The sequence below is a fragment of the Salvelinus fontinalis genome, chromosome 29, assembly GCF_029448725.1.
Source record: "Salvelinus fontinalis isolate EN_2023a chromosome 29, ASM2944872v1, whole genome shotgun sequence".
NCBI lineage: Eukaryota > Metazoa > Chordata > Actinopteri > Salmoniformes > Salmonidae > Salvelinus > Salvelinus fontinalis.
The window spans coordinates 876,732-901,744 of record NC_074693.1 but is presented as its reverse complement, the minus strand read 5'-3'; the positions used below and the strand labels follow the sequence as shown (position 1 = coordinate 901,744).

General features: G+C 48.1%; 1 protein-coding gene across 6 annotated transcripts in view; it reads left to right on the top strand.

Annotated features, from left to right (window-relative positions):
* The window catches only part of LOC129827311 (transcriptional regulator ATRX-like), a 63,093-nt gene that overhangs the window by 8,661 nt on the left and 29,419 nt on the right, over positions 1 to 25,013 (top strand). For all 6 annotated transcript variants that reach the window (XM_055888041.1, XM_055888042.1, XM_055888040.1 and 3 more), the window contains exons 2-8: positions 6,126 to 6,271; positions 6,503 to 6,650; positions 8,297 to 8,406; positions 16,986 to 17,053; positions 17,352 to 17,852; positions 17,959 to 19,130; positions 23,834 to 23,897. In XM_055888041.1, the coding sequence (XP_055744016.1) occupies positions 6,126 to 6,271; positions 6,503 to 6,650; positions 8,297 to 8,406; positions 16,986 to 17,053; positions 17,352 to 17,852; positions 17,959 to 19,130; positions 23,834 to 23,897 (2,209 nt within the window). The remainder of the gene's footprint in view (positions 1 to 6,125; positions 6,272 to 6,502; positions 6,651 to 8,296; positions 8,407 to 16,985; positions 17,054 to 17,351; positions 17,853 to 17,958; positions 19,131 to 23,833; positions 23,898 to 25,013) is intronic.

The following is a 25,013-nucleotide window of genomic DNA, read 5'->3' as shown; positions in this document are numbered from 1 at the left end:
TACTCTGTATATATCCAGGTTACTCATTGACTCAGTACTGGTACTCTGTGTATTTGGTCAGGTTACTCATTGACTCAGTACTGGTACTCTGTGTATATAGTCAGGTTACTCATTGACTCAGTACTGGTACTCTGTGTATTTAGTCAGGTTACTCATTGACTCAGTACTGGTACTCTGTGTATATAGTCAGGTTACTCATTGACTCAGTACTGGTACTCTGTGTATATAGTCAGGTTACTCATTGACTCAGTACTGGTACTCTGTGTATTTAGTCAGGTTACTCATTGACTCAGTACTGGTACTCTGTGTATTTAGTCAGGTTACTCATTGACTCAGTACTGGTACTCTGTGTATTTAGCCAGGTTACTCATTGACTCAGTACTGGTACTCTGTGTATTTAGTCAGGTTACTCATTGACTCAGTACTGGTACTCTGTGTATTTAGTCAGGTTACTCATTGACTCAGTACTGGTACTCTGTGTATATAGTCAGGTTACTCATTGACTCAGTACTGGTACTCTGTGTATATATCCAGGTTACTCATTGACTCAGTACTGGTACTCTGTGTATATAGTCAGGTTACTCATTGACTCAGTACTGGTACTCTGTGTATATAGTCAGGTTACTCATTGACTCAGTACTGGTACTCTGTGTATTTAGTCAGGTTACTCATTGACTCACTACTGGTACTCTGTGTATATAGTCAGGTTACTCATTGACTCAGTACTGGTACTCTGTGTATTTAGTCAGGTTACTCATTGACTCAGTACTGGTACTCTGTGTATATAGTCAGGTTACTCATTGACTCACTACTGGTACTCTGTGTATATAGTCAGGTTACTCATTGACTCAGTACTGGTACTCTGTGTATATAGTCAGGTTACTCATTGACTCAGTACTGGTACTCTGTGTATATAGTCAGGTTACTCATTGACTCAGTACTGGTACTCTGTGTATATAGTCAGGTTACTCATTGACTCAGTACTGGTACTCTGTGTATATAGTCTAGTTACTCATTGACTCAGTACTGGTACTCTGTGTATATAGTCAGGTTACTCATTGACTCAGTACTGGTACTCTGTGTATATAGTCAGGTTACTCATTGACTCAGTACTGGTACTCTGTGTATATAGCCAGGTTACTTATTGACTCGGTACTGGTACTCTGTGTATATAGTCAGGTTACTCATTGACTCAGTACTGGTACTCTGTGTATATAGTCAGGTTACTCATTGACTCAGTACTGGTACTCTGTGTATATAGCCAGGTTACTCATTGACTCAGTACTGGTACTCTGTGTATATAGCCAGGTTACTCATTGACTCAGTACTGGTACTCTGTGTATTTAGTCAGGTTACTCATTGACTCAGTTCTGGTACTCTGTGTATATAGTCAGGTTACTCATTGACTCAGTACTGGTACTCTGTGTATATAGCCAGGTTACTCATTGACTCAGTACTGGTACTCTGTGTATATAGTCAGGTTACTCATTGACTCAGTACTGGTACTCTGTGTATATAGTCAGGTTACTCATTGACTCAGTACTGGTACTCTGTGTATATAGTCAGGTTACTCATTGACTCAGTACTGGTACTCTGTGTATATAGTCTAGTTACTCATTGACTCAGTACTGGTACTCTGTGTATATAGTCAGGTTACTCATTGACTCAGTACTGGTACTCTGTGTATATAGTCAGGTTACTCAGTACTGGTACTCTGTGTATATAGTCAGGTTACTCAGTACTGGTACTCTGTGTATATAGTCAGGTTACTCAGTACTGGTACTCTGTGTATATAGTCAGGTTACTCAGTACTGGTACTCTGTGTATATAGTCAGGTTACTCAGTACTGGTACTCTGTGTATATAGTCAGGTTACTCAGTACTGGTACTCTGTGTATATAGTCAGGTTACTCAGTACTGGTACTCTGTGTATATAGTCAGGTTACTCAGTACTGGTACTCTGTGTATATAGTCAGGTTACTCATTGACTCAGTACTGGTACTCTGTGTATATAGTCAGGTTACTCATTGACTCAGTACTGGTACTCTGTGTATATAGTCAGGTTACTCATTGACTCAGTACTGGTACTCTGTGTATATAGTCAGGTTACTCATTGACTCAGTACTGGTACTCTGTGTATTTAGTCAGGTTACTCATTGACTCAGTACTGGTACTCTGTGTATATAGTCAGGTTACTCAGTACTGGTACTCTGTGTATATAGTCAGGTTACTCAGTACTGGTACTCTGTGTATATAGTCAGGTTACTCATTGACTCAGTACTGGTACTCTGTGTATATAGTCAGGTTACTCATTGACTCAGTACTGGTACTCTGTGTATATAGTCAGGTTACTCATTGACTCAGTACTGGTACTCTGTGTATATAGTCAGGTTACTCATTGACTCAGTACTGGTACTCTGTGTATATAGTCAGGTTACTCATTGACTCAGTACTGGTACTCTGTGTATATAGTCAGGTTACTCATTGACTCAGTACTGGTACTCTGTGTATTTAGTCAGGTTACTCATTGACTCAGTACTGGTACTCTGTGTATATAGCCAGGTTACTCATTGACTCAGTACTGGTACTCTGTGTATATAGCCAGGTTACTCATTGACTCAGTACTGGTACTCTGTGTATATAGTCAGGTTACTCATTGACTCAGTACTGGTACTCTGTGTATATAGCCAGGTTACTCATTGACTCAGTACTGGTACTCTGTGTATATAGTCAGGTTACTCATTGACTCAGTACTGGTACTCTGTGTATATAGCCAGGTTACTCATTGACTCAGTACTGGTACTCTGTGTATATAGCCAGGTTACTCATTGACTCAGTACTGGTACTCTGTGTATTTAGTCAGGTTACTCATTGACTCAGTTCTGGTACTCTGTGTATATAGTCAGGTTACTCATTGACTCAGTACTGGTACTCTGTGTATATAGTCAGGTTACTCATTGACTCAGTACTGGTACTCTGTGTATTTGGTCAGGTTACTCATTGACTCAGTACTGGTACTCTGTGTATTTGGTCAGGTTACTCATTGACTCAGTACTGGTACTCTGTGTATATAGTCAGGTTACTCATTGACTCAGTACTGGTACTCTGTGTATATAGCCAGGTTACGCATTGACTCAGTACTGGTACTCTGTGTATATAGTCAGGTTACTCATTGACTCAGTACTGGTACTCTGTGTATATAGTCAGGTCAGTATTGTTGGGAACGACCGTCAGTCAGCATTTCACTGTTAGTCTCCACCTGTTGTTTATGAAGCATTTCACTGGTAGTCTACACCTGTTTACCAAGCATTTTACTGGTAGTCTACACCTGTTGTTTACCAAGCATTTCACTGTTAGTCTACACCTGTTGTTTACTAAGCATTTCACTGTTAGTCTACACCTGTTGTTTACTAAGCATTTCACTGGTAGTCTACACCTGTTGTTTACCAAGCATTTCACTGTTAGTCTACACCTGTTGTTTACCAAGCATTTCACTGTTAGTCTACACCTGTTGTTTACCAAGCATTTCACTGTTAGTCTACACCTGTTGTTTACTAAGCATTTCACTGGTAGTCTCCACCTGTTGTTTATGAAGCATTTCACTGGTAGTCTACACCTGTTGTTCATGAAGCATTTCACTGGTAGTCTACACCTGTTGTTTACCAAGCATTTCACTGTTAGTCTACACCTGTTGTTTACTAAGCATTTCACTGTTAGTCTACACCTGTTGTTTACCAAGCATTTCACTGTTAGTCTACACCTGTTGTTTACCAAGCATTTCACTGTTAGTCTACACCTGTTGTTTACCAAGCATTTCACTGTTAGTCTACACCTGTTGTTTACCAAGCATTTCACTGTTAGTCTACACCTGTTGTTTACCAAGCATTTCACTGTTAGTCTACACCTGTTGTTTACCAAGCATTTCACTGTTAGTCTACACCTGTTGTTTACCAAGCATTTCACTGGTAGTCTACACCTGTTGTTTACCAAGCATTTCACTGGTAGTCTCCACCTGTTGTTTATGAAGCATTTCACTGGTAGTCTACACCTGTTGTTTACCAAGCATTTCACTGGTAGTCTACACCTGTTGTTTACCAAGCATTTCACTGGTAGTCTACACCTGTTGTTTACGAAGTATTTCACTGGTAGTCTACACCTGTTGTTTACCAAGCATTTCACTGGTAGTCTACACCTGTTGTTTACCAAGCATTTCACTGGTAGTCTCCACCTGTTGTTTACCAAGCATTTCACTGGTAGTCTACACCTGTTGTTTACCAAGCATTTCACTGGTAGTCTACACCTGTTGTTTACCAAGCATTTCACTGGTAGTCTACACCTGTTGTTTACGAAGTATTTCACTGGTAGTCTACACCTGTTGTTTATGAAGCATTTCACTGTTAGTCTACACCTGTTGTTTACCAAGCATTTCACTGTTAGTCTACACCTGTTGTTTACGAAGTATTTCACTGTTAGTCTACACCTGTTGTTTACCAAGCATTTCACTGGTAGTCTACACCTGTTGTTCACGAAGGCATGTGACAAATAACATTTGATTTGAACTATCTAGTTACTGCTCATGGTTGATAATTTCGCATGTTCACATTGTTTTTATAATGGCGGAAGCATGATTTATTACTATTTATTTTTTTGAAACAGTAGGCCTAGCTAATCTGGGTTATTTAGGTCCCATGTCCAATAGAGCCAAAGTTCCACTCAAACTCCCATTAGTGCTGCTGGGCTGCCCCATTGGTGCTGCTGGGCTGCCCCATTGGTGCTGCTGGGCTGCCCCATTGGTGCTGCTGGGCTGCCCCATTGGTGCTGCCGGGCTGCCCCATTGGTGCTGCCGGGCTGCCCCATTGGTGCTGCCGGGCTGCCCCATTGGTGCTGCCGGGCTGCCCCATTGGTGCTGCCGGGCTGCCCCATTGGTGCTGCCGGGCTGCCCCATTGGTGCTGCCGGGCTGCCCCATTGGTGCTGCCGGGCTGCCCCATTGGTGCTGCCGGGCTGCCCCATTGGTGCTGCCGGGCTGCCCCATTGGTGCTGCCGGGCTGCCCCATTGGTGCTGCCGGGCTGCCCCATTGGTGCTGCCGGGCTGCCCCATTGGTGCTGCCGGGCTGCCCCATTGGTGCTGCCGGGCTGCCCCATTGGTGCTGCCGGGCTGCCCCATTGGTGCTGCCGGGCTGCCCCATTGGTGCTGCCGGGCTGCCCCATTGGTGCTGCCGGGCTGCCCCATTGGTGCTGCCGGGCTGCCCCATTGGTGCTGCCGGGCTGCCCCATTGGTGCTGCCGGGCTGCCCCATTGGTGCTGCCGGGCTGCCCCATTGGTGCTGCCGGGCTGCCCCATTGGTGCTGCCGGGCTGCCCCATTGGTGCTGCCGGGCTGCCCCATTGGTGCTGCCGGGCTGCCCCATTGGTGCTGCCGGGCTGCCCCATTGGTGCTGCCGGGCTGCCCCATTGGTGCAGCCGGGCTGCCCCATTGGTGCAGCCGGGCTGCCCCATTGGTGCAGCCGGGCTCCTCCATTGGTGCAGCCGGGCTCCTCCATTGGTGCAGCCGGGCTCCTCCATTGGTGCAGCCGGGCTCCTCCATTGGTGCAGCCGGGCTCCTCCATTGGTGCAGCCGGGCTCCTCCATTGGTGCAGCCGGGCTCCTCCATTGGTGCTGCCGGGCTCCTCCATTGGTGCTGCCGGGCTGCCCCATTGGTGCTGCCGGGCTGCCCCATTGGTGCTGCTGGGCTGCTTTTTGAGTACAGTACTGAATACAGTTACAGTAGTTATAGTTTCGATTCTAGCCTTGCTGTTTGTTAGTGAACTTAGTTTCTAACAGCCAACATTATATCTAGTGTTGCATCTGAATTCGCACCCTATTCCCTAAATAGTGCACTACATTTGGTCAGGGCCCATAGGGAACAGGGTGCCATTTGGGACAAAGCCCTAGATCTTGATGAACCTTTCTAGGACACACGTTCCGCTAGCTTGATTAAGATCAGGCTGTTTTGCTCCTGATTTAACTTTTACTTACAAAAAGGAAAGAGCCTATAACCTGATGGTAATTAAGTCCGCTCTTCACCCCCCCCCGTCCTTTTTAATTGTATAATTTCCGACCTAATAGTGGGATTTCTTGTTGTTGGCAGGTAAAATGAGTAAGGCCTCAACTGAATGTACAGACCAGATGATGGAGGAGGAAGTAGGTCAGCCTCCGATTACAGACCAGATGAGGGAGGAGGAGGAGGAGGAAGTAGATCAACATCCGATTACAGACCAGATGATGGAGGAGGAAGTAGGTCAACATCAGATTGTCTGTCTATTTACCTGCTCACTTTTTCAAATGTATCCACCTGAGAACAAACCATTAATGTCTTACCAGAGCTGGTTAAAAGTAGTGCACTAGATAGGGTGCCATTTGGTACATAGCCGGTCTGTAGCTTCTGTAGCAGATAACAGGACGATCACTCAGGGTCTATTCTGAGGTTTTTCATTAGACTCATGTTGACTGTTGTTTACTCCTCAGCCTGGGAGCTCAGCAGAGACTGAGAGACCCTCCTCTTCTCACACCAAGAGGAAGCCTGCTGTCGCAGCCAAGCACACTGGAGGGAATAAGTCTGACGCCTCGGACCAGAGTGGACAGGAAGATGGGGACTCTGACAACCCCTCAGATGGTAAGGTCTACCACGACCTGGGGACAGCATGTGCTTTAATGCCTCTTCATATCATTGTGGAGCCAGAAGGTGCATTTACACACTTTGTGGATAATGTTTTTGCTGGTCTATTCTGAGTTGATGTTCAAGGTGGATAATACTGTTTTTGCTGGTCTATTCTGAGTTGATGTTCAAGGTTTATGTGGTGGTGAAAAAAGTAGTGCACTATATAGGGAATAGGGCCCTGGTCTAAAGTAGTGCACTATATAGGGAATAGGGCCCTGGTCTAAAGTAGTGCACTATATAGGGAATAGGGTGTCATAGGACCCTGGTCAAAAGAAGTGCACTATATAGGGAATAGGGTGCCATAGGGCCCTGGTCTAAAGTAGTGCACTATATAGGGAATAGGGTGCCATAAGGCCCTGGTCAAAAGTAGTGCACTATATAGGGAATAGGCTGCCATAGGGTCCTGGTCAAAAGTAGTGCACTATATAGGGAATAGGGTGCCATAGGGCCCTGGTCAAAAGTAGTGCACTATATAGGGAATAGGGCCCTGGTCTAAAGTAGTGCACTATATAGGGAATAGGGTGCCATAGGGCCCTGGTCTAAAGTAGTGCACTATATAGGGAACAGGGTGCCATAGGGCCCTGGTCAAAAGTAGTGCACTATATAGGGAATAGGGCCCTGGTCTAAAGTAGTGCACTATATAGGGAATAGGGTGCCATAGGGCCCTGGTCTAAAGTAGTGCACTATATAGGGAACAGGGTGCCATAGGGCCCTGGTCTAAAGTAGTGCACTATATAGGGAACAGGGTGCCATAGGGCCCTGGTCAAAAGTAGTGCACTATATAGGGAATAGGGCCCTGGTCTAAAGTAGTGCACTATATAGGGAATAGGGTGCCATAGGGCCCTGGTCTAAAGTAGTGCACTATATAGGGAACAGGGTGCCATAGGGCCCTGGTCTAAAGTAGTGCACTATATAGGGAATAGGGTGCCATAGGGCCCTGGTCAAAAGTAGTGCACTATATAGGGAACAGGGTGCCATAGGGCCCTGGTCAAAAGTAGTGCACTATATAGGGAATAGGGTGCCATAGGGCCCTGGTCTAAAGTAGTGCACTATATAGGGAATAGGGTGCCATAGGGCCCTGGTCAAAAGTAGTGCACTATATAGGGAACAGGGTGCCATAGGGCCCTGGTCAAAAGTAGTGCACTATATAGGGAATAGGGTGCCATAGGGCCCTGGTCAAAAGTAGTGCACTATATGGGGAATAGGGTGCCATAGGGCCCTGGTCAAAAGTAGTGCACTATATAGGGAATAGGGTGCCATAGGGCCCTGGTCTAAAGTAGTGCACTATATAGGGAATAGGGTGCCATAGGGCCCTGGTCTTAAGTAGTGCACTATATAGGGAACAGGGTGCCATAGGGCCCTGGTCTAAAGTAGTGCACTATATAGGGAACAGGGTGCCATAGTCAGATAAACACATGCAAACTGTTTCATCTGTCTGAATGCTCCCATCGTTTTCTTAAACAGGTTTTGACAAGGAATGGGTCTTCCTACAGCCTAATATCCAGAACTGTTACCAGTTTAATGAAATCAATCCGTTTGGGATTGATATTGGATGTAAACGAAACATGTTTGTGTCCCGGTCTTCCTCTGTGTTTATCCAGATACCACTCTGCAGGAGAGAATAGACTGCACCGCCTGTGGACAGCAGGTTAACCACTTCCAGCGCCACTCAGTGTTTGAGCACCCCATGCTCCATGTGCTCCTCTGCAAGGTAGATACACCTTCACCTGCCCCCCTGTCTCTGTCTGCCTGTCTGTCTTTCTCTCTCTTTGAGCACCCCATGCTCCTTTAGGGTTGGGCCATATATATATATATATATATATATATATATATATATATATATATATATATATATATATATGATTCATTTGAATTTATGTTTTTGCGAGATATTCCAAATGCCAATATCGTAAGAATCACTTTCTTTAAAAAAAAATCATTTTTATGAGCGTTTGTGTCCGCATGTTCTCATGTCTTTTTGCTCTCGTCTGCTTCCCTCTTTCTGTGCTGTGTCCACCTTCCCATTTACACCAGAGATCTGAATATAATGAGGAGATGCTCATGTCCCCCTAACAATGGGAGTCGTCCCAAAGGCGACAAGCTTAGGACCAAAATACGCCCCTAGAAACACATTTGGGCGAGAGTGAAACCTCTCACTTCGTTTCTTCCTCTGTTTACACTCACACCAAGCCCCCCCCCCGCTGCCACTCACACCAAGCCCCCCCGCTGCCACTCACACCAAGCCCCCCCCCCCCCGCTGCCACTCACACCAAGCCCCCCCCCCCCCCCCCGCCGCCACTCACACCAACCCCCCCCCCCCCCCCCCGCTGCCACTCACACCAAGCCCCCCCCGCTGCCACTCACACCAAGCCCCCGCCGCTGCCACTCACACCAAGCCCCCCCCGCTGCCACTCACACCAAGCCCCCCCCGCTGCCACTCACACCAAGCCCCCCCCGCTGCCACTCACACCAAGCCCCCCCCGCTGCCACTCACACCAAGCCCCCCCCGCTGCCACTCACACCAAGCCCCCCCCGCTGCCACTCACACCAAGCCCCCCCCGCTGCCACTCACACCAAGCCCCCCCCGCTGCCACTCACACCAAGCCCCCCCCCCCCCCCGCTGCCACTCACACCAAGCCCCCCCCCCCCCCGCTGCCACTCACACCAAGCCCCCCCCCCCCGCTGCCACTCACACCAAGCCCCCCCCCCGCTGCCACTCACACCAAGCCCCCCCCCCGCTGCCACTCACACCAAGCCCCCCCCCCCGCTGCCACTCACACCAAGCCCCCCCCCCCCCGCTGCCACTCACACCAAGCCCCCCCCCCCCCCCCGCTGCCACTCACACCAAGCCCCCCCCCCCCCGCTGCCACTCACACCAAGCCCCCCCCCCTCGCTGCCACTCACACCAAGCCCCCCCCCCGCTGCCACTCACACCAAGCCCCCCCCCCCCGCTGCCACTCACACCAAGCCCCCCCCCCCGCTGCCACTCACACCAAGCCCCCCCCCCCCCGCTGCCACTCACACCAAGCCCCCCCCCGCTGCCACTCACACCAAGCCCCCCCCGCTGCCACTCACACCAAGCCCCCCCCCCGCTGCCACTCACACCAAGCCCCCCCCGCTGCCACTCACACCAAACCCCCCCCCGCTGCCACTCACACCAAACCCCCCCCCCGCTGCCACTCACACCAAACCCCCCCCCCGCTGCCACTCACACCAAACCCCCCCCCCGCTGCCACTCACACCAAACCCCCCCCGCTGCCACTCACACCAAGCCCCCCCCGCTGCCACTCACACCAAACCCCCCCCCGCTGCCACTCACACCAAACCCCCCCCCCCGCTGCCACTCACACCAAACCCCCCCCCCCGCTGCCACTCACACCAAACCCCCCCCCCCCGCTGCCACTCACACCAAACCCCCCCCGCTGCCACTCACACCAAACCCCCCCCGCTGCCACTCACACCAAACCCCCCCCGCTGCCACTCACACCAAACCCCCCCCGCTGCCACTCACACCAAACCCCCCCCGCTGCCACTCACACCAAACCCCCCCCCGCTGCCACTCACACCAAACCCCCCCCCGCTGCCACTCACACCAAACCCCCCCCGCTGCCACACACCAAACCCCCCCCGCTGCCACACACCAAACCCCCCCGCTGCCACTCACACCAAACCCCCTCCGCTGCCACTCACACCAAACCCCTGCCACTCACACCAAACCCCCCCCCCGCTGCCACTCACACCAAGCCCCCCCCCCCTCGCTGCCACTCACACCAAGCCCCCCCCCCCCCCCGCTGCCACTCACACCAAGCCCCCCCCCCCGCTGCCACTCACACCAAGCCCCCCCCCCGCTGCCACTCACACCAAGCCCCCCCCCCCGCTGCCACTCACACCAAGCCCCCCCCCCGCTGCCACTCACACCAAGCCCCCCCCGCTGCCACTCACACCAAGCCCCCCCCGCTGCCACTCACACCAAGCCCCCCCCGCTGCCACTCACACCAAGCCCCCCCCCCCGCTGCCACTCACACCAAGCCCCCCCCGCTGCCACTCACACCAAACCCCCCCCCGCTGCCACTCACACCAAACCCCCCCCCGCTGCCACTCACACCAAACCCCCCCCGCTGCCACTCACACCAAGCCCCCCCCCGCTGCCACTCACACCAAGCCCCCCCCGCTGCCACTCACACCAAACCCCCCCCCCGCTGCCACTCACACCAAACCCCCCCCCCCGCTGCCACTCACACCAAACCCCCCCCCCCGCTGCCACTCACACCAAACCCCCCCGCTGCCACTCACACCAAACCCCCCCCGCTGCCACTCACACCAAACCCCCCCCGCTGCCACTCACACCAAACCCCCCCCCCGCTGCCACTCACACCAAACCCCCCCCCGCTGCCACTCACACCAAACCCCCCCCCGCTGCCACTCACACCAAACCCCCCCCGCTGCCACTCACACCAAACCCCCCCCGCTGCCACTCACACCAAACCCCCCCCCGCTGCCACTCACACCAAACCCCCCCCGCTGCCACACACCAAACCCCCCCCGCTGCCACACACCAAACCCCCCCCGCTGCCACACACCAAACCCCCCCCGCTGCCACACACCAAACCCCCCCGCTGCCACTCACACCAAACCCCCCCCGCTGCCACTCACACCAAACCCCTGCCACTCACACCAAACCCCTCCCCCTGCCACTTACACCAAGCTTCTGCCATTCTCACCAAGTCCCTGCCACTCTCACCCCTCCCCCTGCCACTCTCACCCCTGCTACTCTCACCCCTCCCCCTGCCACTCTCACCAAGCCCCTGCCACTGTTTTAGAAAATTGCAATAAGCATTAGACACAATTATATAAGAAATTGGCGTCTGGTTTTCATTCTGAGAAGGTAGGTCACTTGATTTGAGCATGTGAACAAAGTGGACAGGCTAGCACGCTGTTCAAACGGGTGGAGACGGACAGGAGGTCGGGTTCCTAATTCAACCGTTTTGCTTAGTTTTGTTAGTTGTATTCAGAGCTCGTCAAATTATACCTTGATCCAAGTTGGCTAAACTTGAAGTCTAAATATTAGCTGGCTACTCACTAGCAGGTGGGCTTGTTCTTGAGAGATTGTTTATGAGACCGTGTGTTCATTTACTACATTAGTAATGGTTCTGGTTACATTTAAACAAAATATAATTTTTATAGAAGACCTGATTATTGCAAAAAGAAGCAGGTACAACTATTTTGATAAAATTATTAAATTAGTTGGTCTTAAGGTTGTAAAAGTCTTATATTTAGCCTAGATATAATTTACCAAGACCTGCATTCATTAGATTATTGTAGTTTGAAATGCAGTGTATTTGATATTTAATTGTACAACAAAGCTTATTTGGTGAAAACGTTCAACTCGATATACGTACAGCTAGCCTACAGTGCCTTCGGAAAATATTTGGACACCTTGGCTTTGTCCACGTTTTGTTACGTTACAGGCTTATTCTAAAATTGATGAGGAAAATGGAATTTAAGTGAATCTGCACACAATACCCCATAATGACAAAATGAAAACAGGTTTTGAGAATTTTTTTTGCAAATCTTGTAAAATCTAAAACAAATAAAGTCTGCAGCATTGAAGGGCTCCAAGAACACAGTGGCCTCCATTATTCTTAAACGGAAGACGTTTGGAACCACCAAGACTCTAGAGCTTCTCCCCCGATTACTCAGTTTGGCCAGGGGACTAGGTCGGGGAGGTGACCAAGAACCTGATGGTCACTCTGACAGAGCTCTAGATTTCCTCTGTGGAGATGGGAGAACCTTCTACAAGGACAACCATCTCTGCAGCACTCCACCAATCAGGCCTTTACGGTAGAGTGGTCAGATGGAAGCCACTCCTCAGTAAAAGGCACATGACAGCCCGCTTGGAGTTTGCCAAAAAAGCACCTAAAGAACTCTGTCAATGAGAAAAAATATTCTCTATTCTGATGAAACCAAGATTGAACTCTTTGGCCTGAATGCCAAGCGTCACGTCTGGAGGACACCTGGCACCATCCCGACGGTGAAGCGTGGTGGCAGCATCATGCTGTGGGGATGTTTTTCAGCGGCAGGGACTGGGAGACTAGTCAGGATCAAGGGAAAGATGAACGGAGCAAAGTACAGAGTAATCCTTGATGAAAACCTGCTCCAGAGCGCTCAGGTCCTCAGACTGGGGCGAATGTACACCTTCCAACAGGACAATGACCCTGAGCGCACAGCCAAGACAACGCAGTAGTGGCTTCGGGACAAGTCTTTTAATGTCCTGGAATGGCCCAGCCAGAGCACGGACTTGAACCCGATTGAACATCTCTGGCCTGAAAATAGCTGTGCAGCGATGCTCCCCATCCAAGCTGACAGAGCTTGAGGATCTGTAGAGAAGAATGGGAGAAACTCCCCAAATACACTCCCCATTTAATTACTTAAAAATCGTACAATGTGATTTTCTGGATTTTTGTTTTAGATTCCGTCTCTCACAGTTGAAGTGTACCTATGATAAAGATTACAGACCTCAACATGCTTTGTAAGTAGGAAAACCTGCTAAATCGGCACAAAAAGAAAGAAACGTCCTCTCACTGTCAACTGCGTTTATTTTCATCAAACTTAACATGTGTAAATATTTGTATGAACATAACAAGATTCCTCAACTGAGACATAAACTGAAAAAGTTCCACAGACATGTGACTGACAGAAATGGAATAATGTGTCCCTGAACAAAGGGGGAGTCAAAATCAAAAGTAACAGTCAGTATCTGGTGTGGCCACCAGCTGCATTAAGTACTGCATTGCATCTCCTCCTCATGGACTGCAACAGATTTGCCTGTTCTTGCTGTAAGATGTTACCCCACTCTTCCACCAAGGCACCTGCAAGTTCCCAGACATTTCTGGGGGGAATTGCCCTAGCCCTCACCCTCTGATCCAACAGGTCCCAGACGTGCTCAATGGGATTGAGATCCGGGCTCTTCGCTGGCCATGGCAGAACACTGACATTCCTGTCTTGTAGGAAATCACGTACAGAACGAGCAGCATTGCTGGTGGCATTGTCAGGATGAGCCTGCAGGAAGGGTACCACATGAGGGAGGAGGATGTCTTCCCTGTAACGCACAGCGTTGAGATTGCAGGCAATGACAACAAGCTCAGTCAGATGATGCTGTGACACACCGCCCCAGACCATGACGGACCCTCCACCTCCAAATCGATCCCGCTCCAGAGTACAGGCCTTGGTGTAACGCTCATTTTTTCGACGATAAGTGCGAATCCGACCATCACCCCTGGTGAGACAAAACCGTGACTCGTCAGTGAAGAGCACTTTTTGCCAGTCCTGTCTGGTCCAGCAACGGTGGGTTTGTGCCCATAGGCGACTTTGTTGACGGTGATGTCTGGTGAGAACCTGCCTTAAAACAGGCCTACAAGCCCTCAGTCCAGCCTCTCTCAGCCTATTGCGGACAGTCTGACACTGATGGAGGGATTGTGCGTTCCTGGTGTAACTCGGGCAGTTGTTGTTGCCATCCTGTACCGATCCGCTGCAGGTGTTGTTACACATGGTCTGCCACTGCGAGGACGATCAGCTATCCGTCCTGTCTCCCTGTAGCGTTGTCTTAGGCGTTTCACAGTATGGACATTGCAGTTCAGGTCGTAGAGGTCGACCTGTAGTAGTTTAGATCCACCTGCAACACTGTCCTGCAACACTGTCCATAGAGGTAGACCTGTAGTAGTTTAGATCTACCTGCAACACTGTCCATAGAGGTAGACCTGTAGTAGTTTAGATCCACCTGCAACACTGTCCTGCAACACTGTCCATAGAGGTAGACCTGTAGTAGTTTAGATCTACCTGCAACACTGTCCATAGAGGTAGACCTGTAGTAGTTTAGATCCACCTGCAACACTGTCCTGCAACACTGTCCATAGAGGTAGACCTGTAGTAGTTTAGATCTACCTGCAACACTGTCCATAGAGGTAGACCTGTAGTAGTTTAGATCTACCTGCAACACTGTCCATAGAGGTAGACCTGTAGTAGTTTAGATCCACCTGTAACACTGTCCATAGAGGTAGACCTGTAGTAGTTTAGATCCACCTGTAACACTGTCCATAGAGGTAGACCTGTAGTAGTTTAGATCCACCTGTAACACTGTCCATAGAGGTAGACCTGTAGTAGTTTAGATCTACCTGCAACACTGTCCATAGAGGTAGACCTGTAGTAGTTTAGATCCACCTGCAACACTGTCCATAGAGGTAGACCTGTAGTAGTTTAGATCTACCTGCAACACTGTCCATAGAGGTAGACCTGTAGTAGTTTAGATCCACCTGCAACACTGTCCATAGAGGTAGACCTGTAGTAGTTTAGATCCACCTGCAACACTGTCCTGCAACACTGTCCATAGAGGTAGACCTGTAGTAGTTTAGATCCACCTGCAACACTGTCCATAGAGGTAGACCTGTAGTAGTTGAATGTTTTGTAGCTGATGTTTGTCTTTTGAGCAGAAATGTGATATATTTGGCCGGTAAAGACAGAGCTCAGTATTATATTCTCTAGGGATGCACGATATATCGGTGAACATATCGGAATCGGACGATATTAGCTAAAAATGCCAACATCGGTATCTGACCGATGTCTAGTTTAACGCCGATGTGCTAAACAGATGTCAAAGCTGACGTGCATACCTATATAACGTAGGTACATGACGTAATGACGCCACGTAAAATGTTGCTCTATATGTGCAACACAGCATTCCTGAACTAGCCCACAGTGTCTGACATGTGGATCGAGCCGTCAACATGTCGAGCAGTCATTTGAAAGAGTAACAACTCAGAGGTCGAAATCCATAACGCCAAGAAAATGGAATTCATTGCCCTTGACAATCAACCATTCTCTGTCGTGGGTGGTGTTGGCTTTCGCCGACTGGTCGAGCACCGGTACACACTAGTGCCCTATTTTTCAGATGTTGTCCTACCGGAGTTACACAGTAATAGCGTCACTGCTGTTAGCTTCACGACATACTATGGAACGCCGTTTGGGTCTTTGCGTGTCAAAAAATATACAGTAGCACTGTGTTAAAGCTGTACAACAAAAGTCTGCAAACAAACAAAACAGCTATGTGTTAATACAATACTGTTATTGTTAATAAAGCATAATTTGTTTGACCGCAACTTCTGTGGTAGCTAGCTTTAGCTTGGTACCTAGCTAGCGCCAATACAACCAGCCTGAAAACAATGACCAGTAGAAACTGCAGTCATTTTCATTATTCTTTGCAATGATTTAGGAATCCTTGTAAGTATTGTTGTTCGCCTATTGAAAATGAACTTCAGTTTGTGAAAATATATCGCTACCTAGCTACTTAACCCTGTTGCCCAAAGCTAACGTTATCTGGCTTGTGAGGCTTGACCAGACCGGGTTATGTTTTGTGAAGCTAGCCACAATAAGCATTATGCACAATAGTGGAATCTGTGGTTTGCCTTCAAAATAAAAGTATGTAATTGACAGTGATGCAAATTAATACAAATGGTAGAATTATGCCATACTTTTATTTTGAAGGCTAACCGCAAATTCCACTATAGTCATATTCAGGTCCTGATTGGTCGACCCCAACAGCAAAGACCCAAACGGCGTTCCATAGAAATCCTGGTTGAGAAACAACTGAACAAATGAACAGAAACCTTACTTGTGTGTGTGTAACCTTTATTTATTTAACTTAACTAGGCAAGTCAGTTTTACATTTAAGTCATTTAGCAGACGCTCTTATCCAGAGCGACTTACAAATGTACCTTTTTTATATTTAACTAGGCAAGTCAGTTAAGAACAGATTCTTATTTTTCAATGACGGCCTAGGAACAGTGGGTTAACTGCCTGTTCAGGGGCAGAACGACAGATTTGTACCTTGTCAGCTCGGGGATTTGAACTTGCAACCTTTCGGTTACTAGTCCAACGCTCTAACCACTAGGCTACCCTGCCGCCCCAGTTAAGAAGAAATTCTTATTTACAAAGTTGGCCTACCCCGGCAAAACCCGGACGACGCTGGGCCAATTGTGCGCCGCCCTATGGGACTCCCAATCACGTCCGGATGTGATACAGCCTGGATTCAAACCAGGGACTGTAGTGACGCCTATTGCAGTGCCTTAGATCGCTGCGTCCAAACTATTTAACTGTACTAGAATGCTAAAAAGGCTAAAATTGTAAATATCGGTTATCGGTATCGTTTTATTTAGGCAAGGACAATATCGTTATCAGCCCAAAATGTAACATCTGTGCATCACTATGTTCCTCCCTGGTTGTCTTCTTCTCCTCTAGTCGTGCTATAAGTATTACACCAGCGATGACATCAATAAAGACGAGGACGGCATGGACGAACAGTGCAGGTAGGTCACCTCAAACGGTCTCCGTTGTTCTAGCTGCCATAAGGTCTCTGTTCTACTGCTTGAGTGTCGCCACCTCTTGTACAAAATTAGGAGTACCTACATTCGAAGAGTCCCGGCACCCATTTTAGTCCACACCAAGGTCTACGTCCCAACTGGTACCCTATCCCCTATATAGTGCACTACTTTTGTCATTTTTTTTTTAAGGATTCATTACTTCCCAACAACAGCTGCAAATCCCAATTTAAGATACGTCACGTTTTGAAGTTGACTTTCCTCGCTATCTTAACTCCGCCCCAAGGTGGTGTGCTGAAGGGGGCAACCTGATCTGCTGTGACTACTGCCACAACGCCTTCTGTAAGAAGTGCGTCCTGCGTAACCTGGGGCGCAAGGAGCTGTCCATGATCACCGACGACGACAGTAAATGGTCCTGCTATATCTGCAGCCCTCAGCCCCTCTCAGACATCGCCTCCAACTGCTCCAACATCATGACCAAGCTGGAGAGCTTCTGGCGCACGGGACGCAAGAAAGGGAGGGAGGTGAAAGGGCACAGTAAGGGTAAAGGTCACCACCACCATGGTAAAGCTGTGGTGAACGGTAAGGAGCATTCAGACGGGTCAGGGACCCTCACCTTCTCCTATAAGACCCTGAAGGTCCTCAAGGAGCTGGTGAAGGGGACCAAGAAGCTGATTGAGAAGACCACAGGGCTCAACAACACCTTCATCCATTTCATCCAGCAGGCTGAGGAGGAGCAGGGAGCAGGAGGAGGTGGCAGCGGGACCAGACACCTCAAGGCCTTCAGGTATCCTAACACATGTTAATATTATGACTGCTACAAAGTAAGTGAGGCAGCCCAATTCTGTTCTTCTGGCTAATCTATCCATTCATCCATCTATCTCTCTCTCTAGGTCTGTTTTGGCTGATCTAAAGAAGGCCCACGCTGCCCTAGAGGAGGACTTGGAGTCACAGTTCATTTCCCCGGACCAGGGGCTGCAGAACGGGGATGCTGTCTCCAACACCGACGGCCACGACCAGATTGACAACATGGTTGAGGATGGACAGGAGGCAGAAGAGGATAAAATGGCCGACACTGAAGATGGGAAGGAGCTAGAGGAGGATGGGGGCTTGTCAGAGGACGCAGTGATGGAGGGGAGCCCTACGCCTCAGGACCACTCGGACACAGAGACAGACAGCCAGGCCAAAGACCAGACAGCAGTGGAGGAGGAGGAGGAGGATGACCGGGATAAAGACATTGCGTCCGTCGGGCCGTCCGTCCCTGACGAGCTCTTCCAAATGGTAGAGAGTCTGGCGGACTCCGCAGGGTTAACGCCCGGCAACGACGCCATGGAACCCACAGCTGCTAGCCAATCCGAGAGCCTCGCCGCCGACTCAAACAGGAAGTCACTTGAAACCCATAAGGAGAAGGCCATGCCCAAGGTGAAGAACCTGATCGTGAAGCTGACGCCCGTTCCCGTGGTTACCACACGCACCTCCACGTCTAAGAGCAATGATAAGGATGGAGGGAAGGAGAGGAGTAAGGATGGAGGGAAGGAGAGGAGTAAGGAGAAGAGTGAGGTGGAAGAAGGTGGGGGCTCTGAAGAGGACAGCCGCCACTCCAGCCAGAAGAAGCTGGCGGCCAAACGCAAACTGAAAGCCGACGATTCAGACAACTCAGATTCCGACTCAGACGAAGACGCGAAGAAGAAGAAGTCCTCCACGGCTTCTGCCAAAAAGACATCCAAGAAGAAGAACTCGGACGGCTCCTCTAACTCCGACTCTGACCTGGAGAAGGAGATGAAGGGACTCAGCAAACTGGGGCCGGGGAAACGGAGGAGCAGCCGCGTGAAGAAAGAAAGAGAGGAGAAGGAGAAGAAGGGCGGGGATCGGAGACGGTCGTACGAACTGAAACGCAAAGCCAGAGGTCGAGGAGCCAAGCAACAAGATTCATCGTCTGATGACGAGGAGGATGAGGAGGAGGGAGGAGGAGGTTCTGGAGAGGAGAGTGGAGACCAGCAGAAGATGAAACCCATCGTGGAGGAGACGGTGGTAGCAGGGAGGGGAACCTTCCGCCAGTCCTCAGGTCAGTAGAGGTGTCGTTTCTGAAAGCTGTATATTGGACTCTCCGTTTCTACAAGGCAGATGGTACACTGTGTTGTCAATACATCTTGACCTAAACTCCACTGAATTAACCCCTGACCTCTGCAGTGTTTTCCACAAGTACATAGAGTAGCCATCCAAATGGAAAAAGTAGCCAGCCAGGCGCCCCCGGGTCTGAGGCTGGACACCCAGGGTTGGCATTTTGGGCCAAAGGAACTCTAGAATGTACCAGATTCCTTCTGAAATAGACAGTGAAATTATTTTACACTTTTTCTTGTTTACCTCCCAGATTGGAAGAATGAGTTGTGGTTTTGTGTAGAACAGGGCTCTCCAACCTTGATTCCTGGAGAGATACCCTCCTGTAGGTCGTAACTCGAACCTCAGCTGTAACCGAACATGATTCAGTTTATCAACCAGCTAATTATTAGTCAGGTGCGCTAGATTAGGGTTTGAGTGAGAACCTACAGGCCTGTAGCTCTCCAGGAACAGAGATATAGAGCTCTGGTAAAGAAAGACTTTACAATTTCAATGACATTGTATTGTTGTTTTGAATACGATCTGGGCCGATATGAGCAGGATTATTTTCTAAATGAGACATTTCAACCTGTCTTCTCTTGAGTTTAGGTGTCTTTAAAGTTTTACTACAAGATATGAGCTAGCCCAATGATGTTTGTTCTTTAAATGATGTATTATATTAAAAATGAATTAAGTAGCCAGCTTCATTAAATTAAGGTTGCATTGAACAAATTACAAGGTTTTCAGTATTATCATTCTGATTTTACATATCCTAATTAATGTGAAATTATCATTAGTTAGAACCCTATAAAATGTGTTTTTTATTTTGTCTGATTCCATTTTCTTTCCCAAATTCCGTTTTCTCTTAGTTTTTCCAGGTTTCTGTTTTTTTTAATATCGAAATCACACTTTTTAAAATACTTGAACAACTAATTGGATGTTCTAAGTCCACATCATTGCTTAAACCTCATCAGGAGACTGCTTTGATATCTGGGAAAAACCTGATCAATTAAAATGGTTGATGCACCTAGCAAGAGGCTCTTTATGGTGAATCTGGCAAGAGGCTGTTTATGGTGAATCTGGCAAGAGGCTGTTTATGGTGAATCTGGCAAGAGGCTGTTTATGGTGTGCCTGGCAAGAGGCTGTTTATGGTGAATCTGGCAAGAGGCTGTTTATGGTGAATCTGGCAAGAGGCTGTTTATGGTGTGCCTGGCAAGAGGCTGTTTATGGTGTGCCTGGCAAGAGGCTGTTTATGGTGTGCCTGGCAAGAGGCTGTTTATGGTGTGCCTGGCAAGAGGCTGTTTATGGTGAATCTGGCAAGAGGCTGTTTATGGTGAATCTGGCAAGAGGCTGTTTATGGTGAATCTGGCAAGAGGCTGTTTATGGTGAATCTGGCAAGAGGCTGTGTATGGTGAATCTGGCAAGAGGCTGTGTATGGTGAATCTGGCAAGAGGCTGTGTATGGTGAATCTGGCAAGAGGCTGTGTATGGTGAATCTGGCAAGAGGCTGTGTATGGTGAATCTGGCAAGAGGCTGTGTATGGTGAATCTGGCAAGAGGCTGTGTATGGTGAATCTGGCAAGAGGCTGTGTATGGTGAATCTGGCAAGAGGCTGTGTATGGTGAATCTGGCAAGAGGCTGTGTATGGTGAATCTGGCAAGAGGCTGTGTATGGTGAATCTGGCAAGAGGCTGTGTATGGTGAATCTGGCAAGAGGCTGTGTATGGTGAATCTGGCAAGAGGCTGTGTATGGTGCGCCTGGCAAGAGGCTGTGCATGGTGCGCCTGGCAAGAGGCTGTGCATGGTGCGCCTGGCAAGAGGCTGTGCATGGTGCGCCTGGCAAGAGGCTGTGTATGGTGAATCTGGCAAGAGGCTGTGTATGGTGCGCCTGGCAAGAGGCTGTGTGTGGTGCGCCTGGCAAGAGGCTGTGTGTGGTGCGCCTGGCAAGAGGCTGTGTGTGGTGAATCTGGCAAGAGGCTGTGTATGGTGAAACTAGCAAGAGTCTTCAGTATTATATCGTTCTGATTTGACATATCCTTAATTCATGTGAAATGCTCATTAGTTTGGGCCCTATAAAATTTGTTTTATTTTGTCTGATTCCATTTTGTTATTTCCCAATTCTGTTTTCTGTATCGAAATCGCACTTTAAAAAATAAAAATAGTTAACCTGTGTAGCCCCAGGGTTCTGCTCGCGGAACTCCTCCCACATTCCACTGAAAAGGCTGAGCGCGAAATTCAATTTTTTTTTTTTAGGAATATTTAACTTTCACACATTAACAAGTCAAATACAGCAAATGAAAGGTACACATCTTGTGAATCCAGTCAACATGTCCGATTAAAAAAAATGTTTTTACAGCGAAAACAGCACTTATATTTGTTAGCTCACCACCAAATACAAAGAAGGACAGACATTTTTCACAGCACAGGTAGCATGCACAAAGCCAACCTAACTAACCAAGAACCAACCAAACTAACCAAAAAACAACTTAATCAGATGACAGTCTTATAACATGTTACACATTAAATCTATGTTTTGTTCGAAAAATATGCATATTTGAGGTATAAATCAGTTTTCCATTGCAGCTACCATCAGAGCTACCGTCAAAAATAGCACCGAAGCAGCCAGAGCAATTATAGAGACCAACGTGTATTACCTAATTACTCATCATAAAACATTTCTTAAAAATACACAGCGTACAGTAATTGAAAGACACAGATCTTGTAAATCCAGACAATATTTCAGATTGTCTAAGTGTTTTACAGCGAAAACACAATATATCGTTATATTATATTATATTAGCATACCATATGTGCAAACATTACCCCAGCATTGATTCAAGGCAAAAAGAGCGATAACGTTATGACCACCAAAATATATAAATTTTTTCACTAACCTTCTCAGAATTCTTCAGATGACACTCCTGTAACATCATATTACAACATACATATAGAGTTTGTTCGAAAATGTGCATATTTAGCCACAAAAATCGTGGTTATACAATGAGAAAAGTAGCCAAGCTGGTCAGAAAATGTCGGGCGCCATCTTGGAAAGACACCTAGTCTAATCAATAAATAATCATAAACTTGACTAAAAAATACAGGGTGGACAGCAATTGAAAGACAAATTAGTTCTTAATGCAATCGCTGAATTACATTTTTTAAATTAACCTTACTGCGCAATACAAGGTGCGCTAAAGCGAAGCTACCCAAAAATGAATGGCCGCTTACGCATTTTTCAACAGAACAACGATTTATCAGCATAAATAGTTCTTTCTTTTAGATGAACTCGCATCAGAATCTTGGGAAAGGTGTCCGTTGTCCAGAACAATAGTGTTTTGGTCTAGAGGAAGGCGTAGGCAGTGTTTGTAGCCTCACAGCATTCACAGGGACTTATAAACTGACCTGGGAGCAGAGGCCAAGATTTCTGAAATCTCACTCCCTGGCAGGAAAAGTGCTGTAGAATGAGTTCTGTTTCACTCAGAGACATAATTCCAACGGTTTTAGAAACTAGAGAGTGTTTTCTATCCAATAATAATAATAATATGCATATTGTACGAGCAAGAATTGAGTACGAGGCCGTTTAAATTGGACACGTTTTCCCCCAAAAGTGAAAACAGCACCCCCTGTCCTTATCAGGTTAAACAACTAATTGGATGTTCTAAGTCCACAACAATGAACCTCTTCAGGAGACTTTGATATCTGGGAAAAACCTGATCCATTCAAATGTTTGGGTGTAGCGGCGAGCCCGGCGAGAGCCTGTTTGGCGGCGAGCCCGGCGAGAGCCTGTTTGGCGGCGAGCCCGGCGAGAGCCTGTTTGGCGGCGAGCCCGGCGAGAGCCTGTTTGGCGGCGAGCCCGGCGAGAGCCTGTTTGGCGGCGAGCCCGGCGAGAGCCTGTTTGGCGGCGAGCCCGGCGAGAGCCTGTTTGGCGGCGAGCCCGGCGAGAGCCTGTTTGGCGGCGAGCCCGGCGAGAGCCTGTTTGGCGGCGAGCCCGGCGAGAGCCTGTTTGGCGGCGAGCCCGGCGAGAGCCTGTTTGGCATCACCGTCTGGCCAGCCCTGACATCCTAGGAAAGGAAACCTAGGAAATCCTTTGGTGTACTTGTCCCGTTGCAATACCGTGGACATATAACCACGTTACATGATTTATAAACAGCAAAGGTGTATAGGAGATCAACTTTATTCAGTTCTACACCTTTTATAAAATAGTCAACACTTGCTGTTCAGTTGTCAAAGCACAGTAAATAGCCTGCCGTGACTCCGTGGCTTGCTATGTGAAACAGGCCAAAGAAAATACGTGCCAGAAAACAATTAGGCCAAGTGGATTTTCACTCTTCATTACCATTTACGTTACATTCTAATTCACCAGCATGCTCTGTAAGGAAATTAAACTGCAACCACAGTGTGCAGAAATTGTACCGGGGGGCGGGACATATGGCAGAATGCGTTACCCTGTCATCTCTCGCTTTGTGACGGACAGGACTATCCTATCAATAGATGGCTAGTAGATGCATATTATTCGTTATAGCAGGAGACGATCCAACAGACTGGCAAACTAAGACTTTTAAATTAAAAGTATCCTAGTTTATCTGAAGTGTAAAATGTAGCTGATTAACTGACGTCCGTCTCTTATGGGAAAACACTGTCTCTAACCCCTGACCCTTCTCTGTGTGTCTGAAGGAGATGAAGGTAACCATGACGCCTCTCAGATGGCTGATGAGGAGGACGATGATCCAGAGAACAGGTATTAAAAAGTATTTTCATTCGAGACAAACCAAATATGTCCTGAACTGCATGCTTCTCTACCAGCTGACGAACATCCTTCAATCTTTTTTCTTATTTCCTTTCCTTATTTCCTTTCCTTTCCTTATTTCCTTGACTTACGGGATGGCTGCTGTTTTACAGGCTCCTAACCAGTTGTGTTATTTTGTACATAATGTTGCTGCTACTTTCTCTTATGATCGAAAAGAGCTTCTGGATATCAGAACAGCGATTACATTCCTCGACTGGACAAAGACTTTTTAATGAGTCCGACGCAAAGGATGTACTGCTTCTCCGAGAACAGGTCCAAATCCTCGTAATTCGTGTTAAGAAAAGATGGAGGTGGAGATCCGGGTGCCTTCTGAGAATTCGTCTGCGAGTGGGTAATCCGCCTCTACCATCTGTTCTATTGGCCAACGTGTAATCACTGGAGAATAAACTGGATGAGCTCCGTTCAAGACTATCCTAGTCGTGGCTCAACGACGAGATGGATAATATACAGTTGGCTGGGTTTTCCGTGCATCGGCAGGACAGAGAAGCTAAGTCCGGCAAGACGAGGGTGGTGTGTATTTGTCAACAGCTGGTGCGAGATGTCTAATATTAAAGAAGTCTCGAGGTATTGTTCGCCTGAGGTAGAGTACCTCATGATAAGCTGTAGACCACACTATCTACCAAGAGTTTTAATCTATATTTTTCGTAGCCGTTTATTTACCACCACAAACCGATGCTGGCACTAAGACTGCACTCAACAAGTTGTATAAGCAAACAAGAAAATGCTCTCCTGGTGGCTGGGTACTTTAAACTCTAGACCACCTTTACTCCACATACAAAGCTCTGCCTCGCCCTCCATTTTGGCAAATCTGACCATAATTATATCCTCCTGATTCCTGCTTACAAGCAAAAACTAAAGCAGGAAGTACTAGTGACTCGCTCAATGCGGAAGTGGTCAGATGACGCGAATGCTACGCTACAGGACTGTTTTGCTAGCACAGACTGGAATATGTTCCAGGATTCATCCAATGGGATTGAGGAATATACCACCTCAGTCATCGGCTTCATCAATAGGTGCATCGACGACGTCTTCCCCACAGTGACCGTA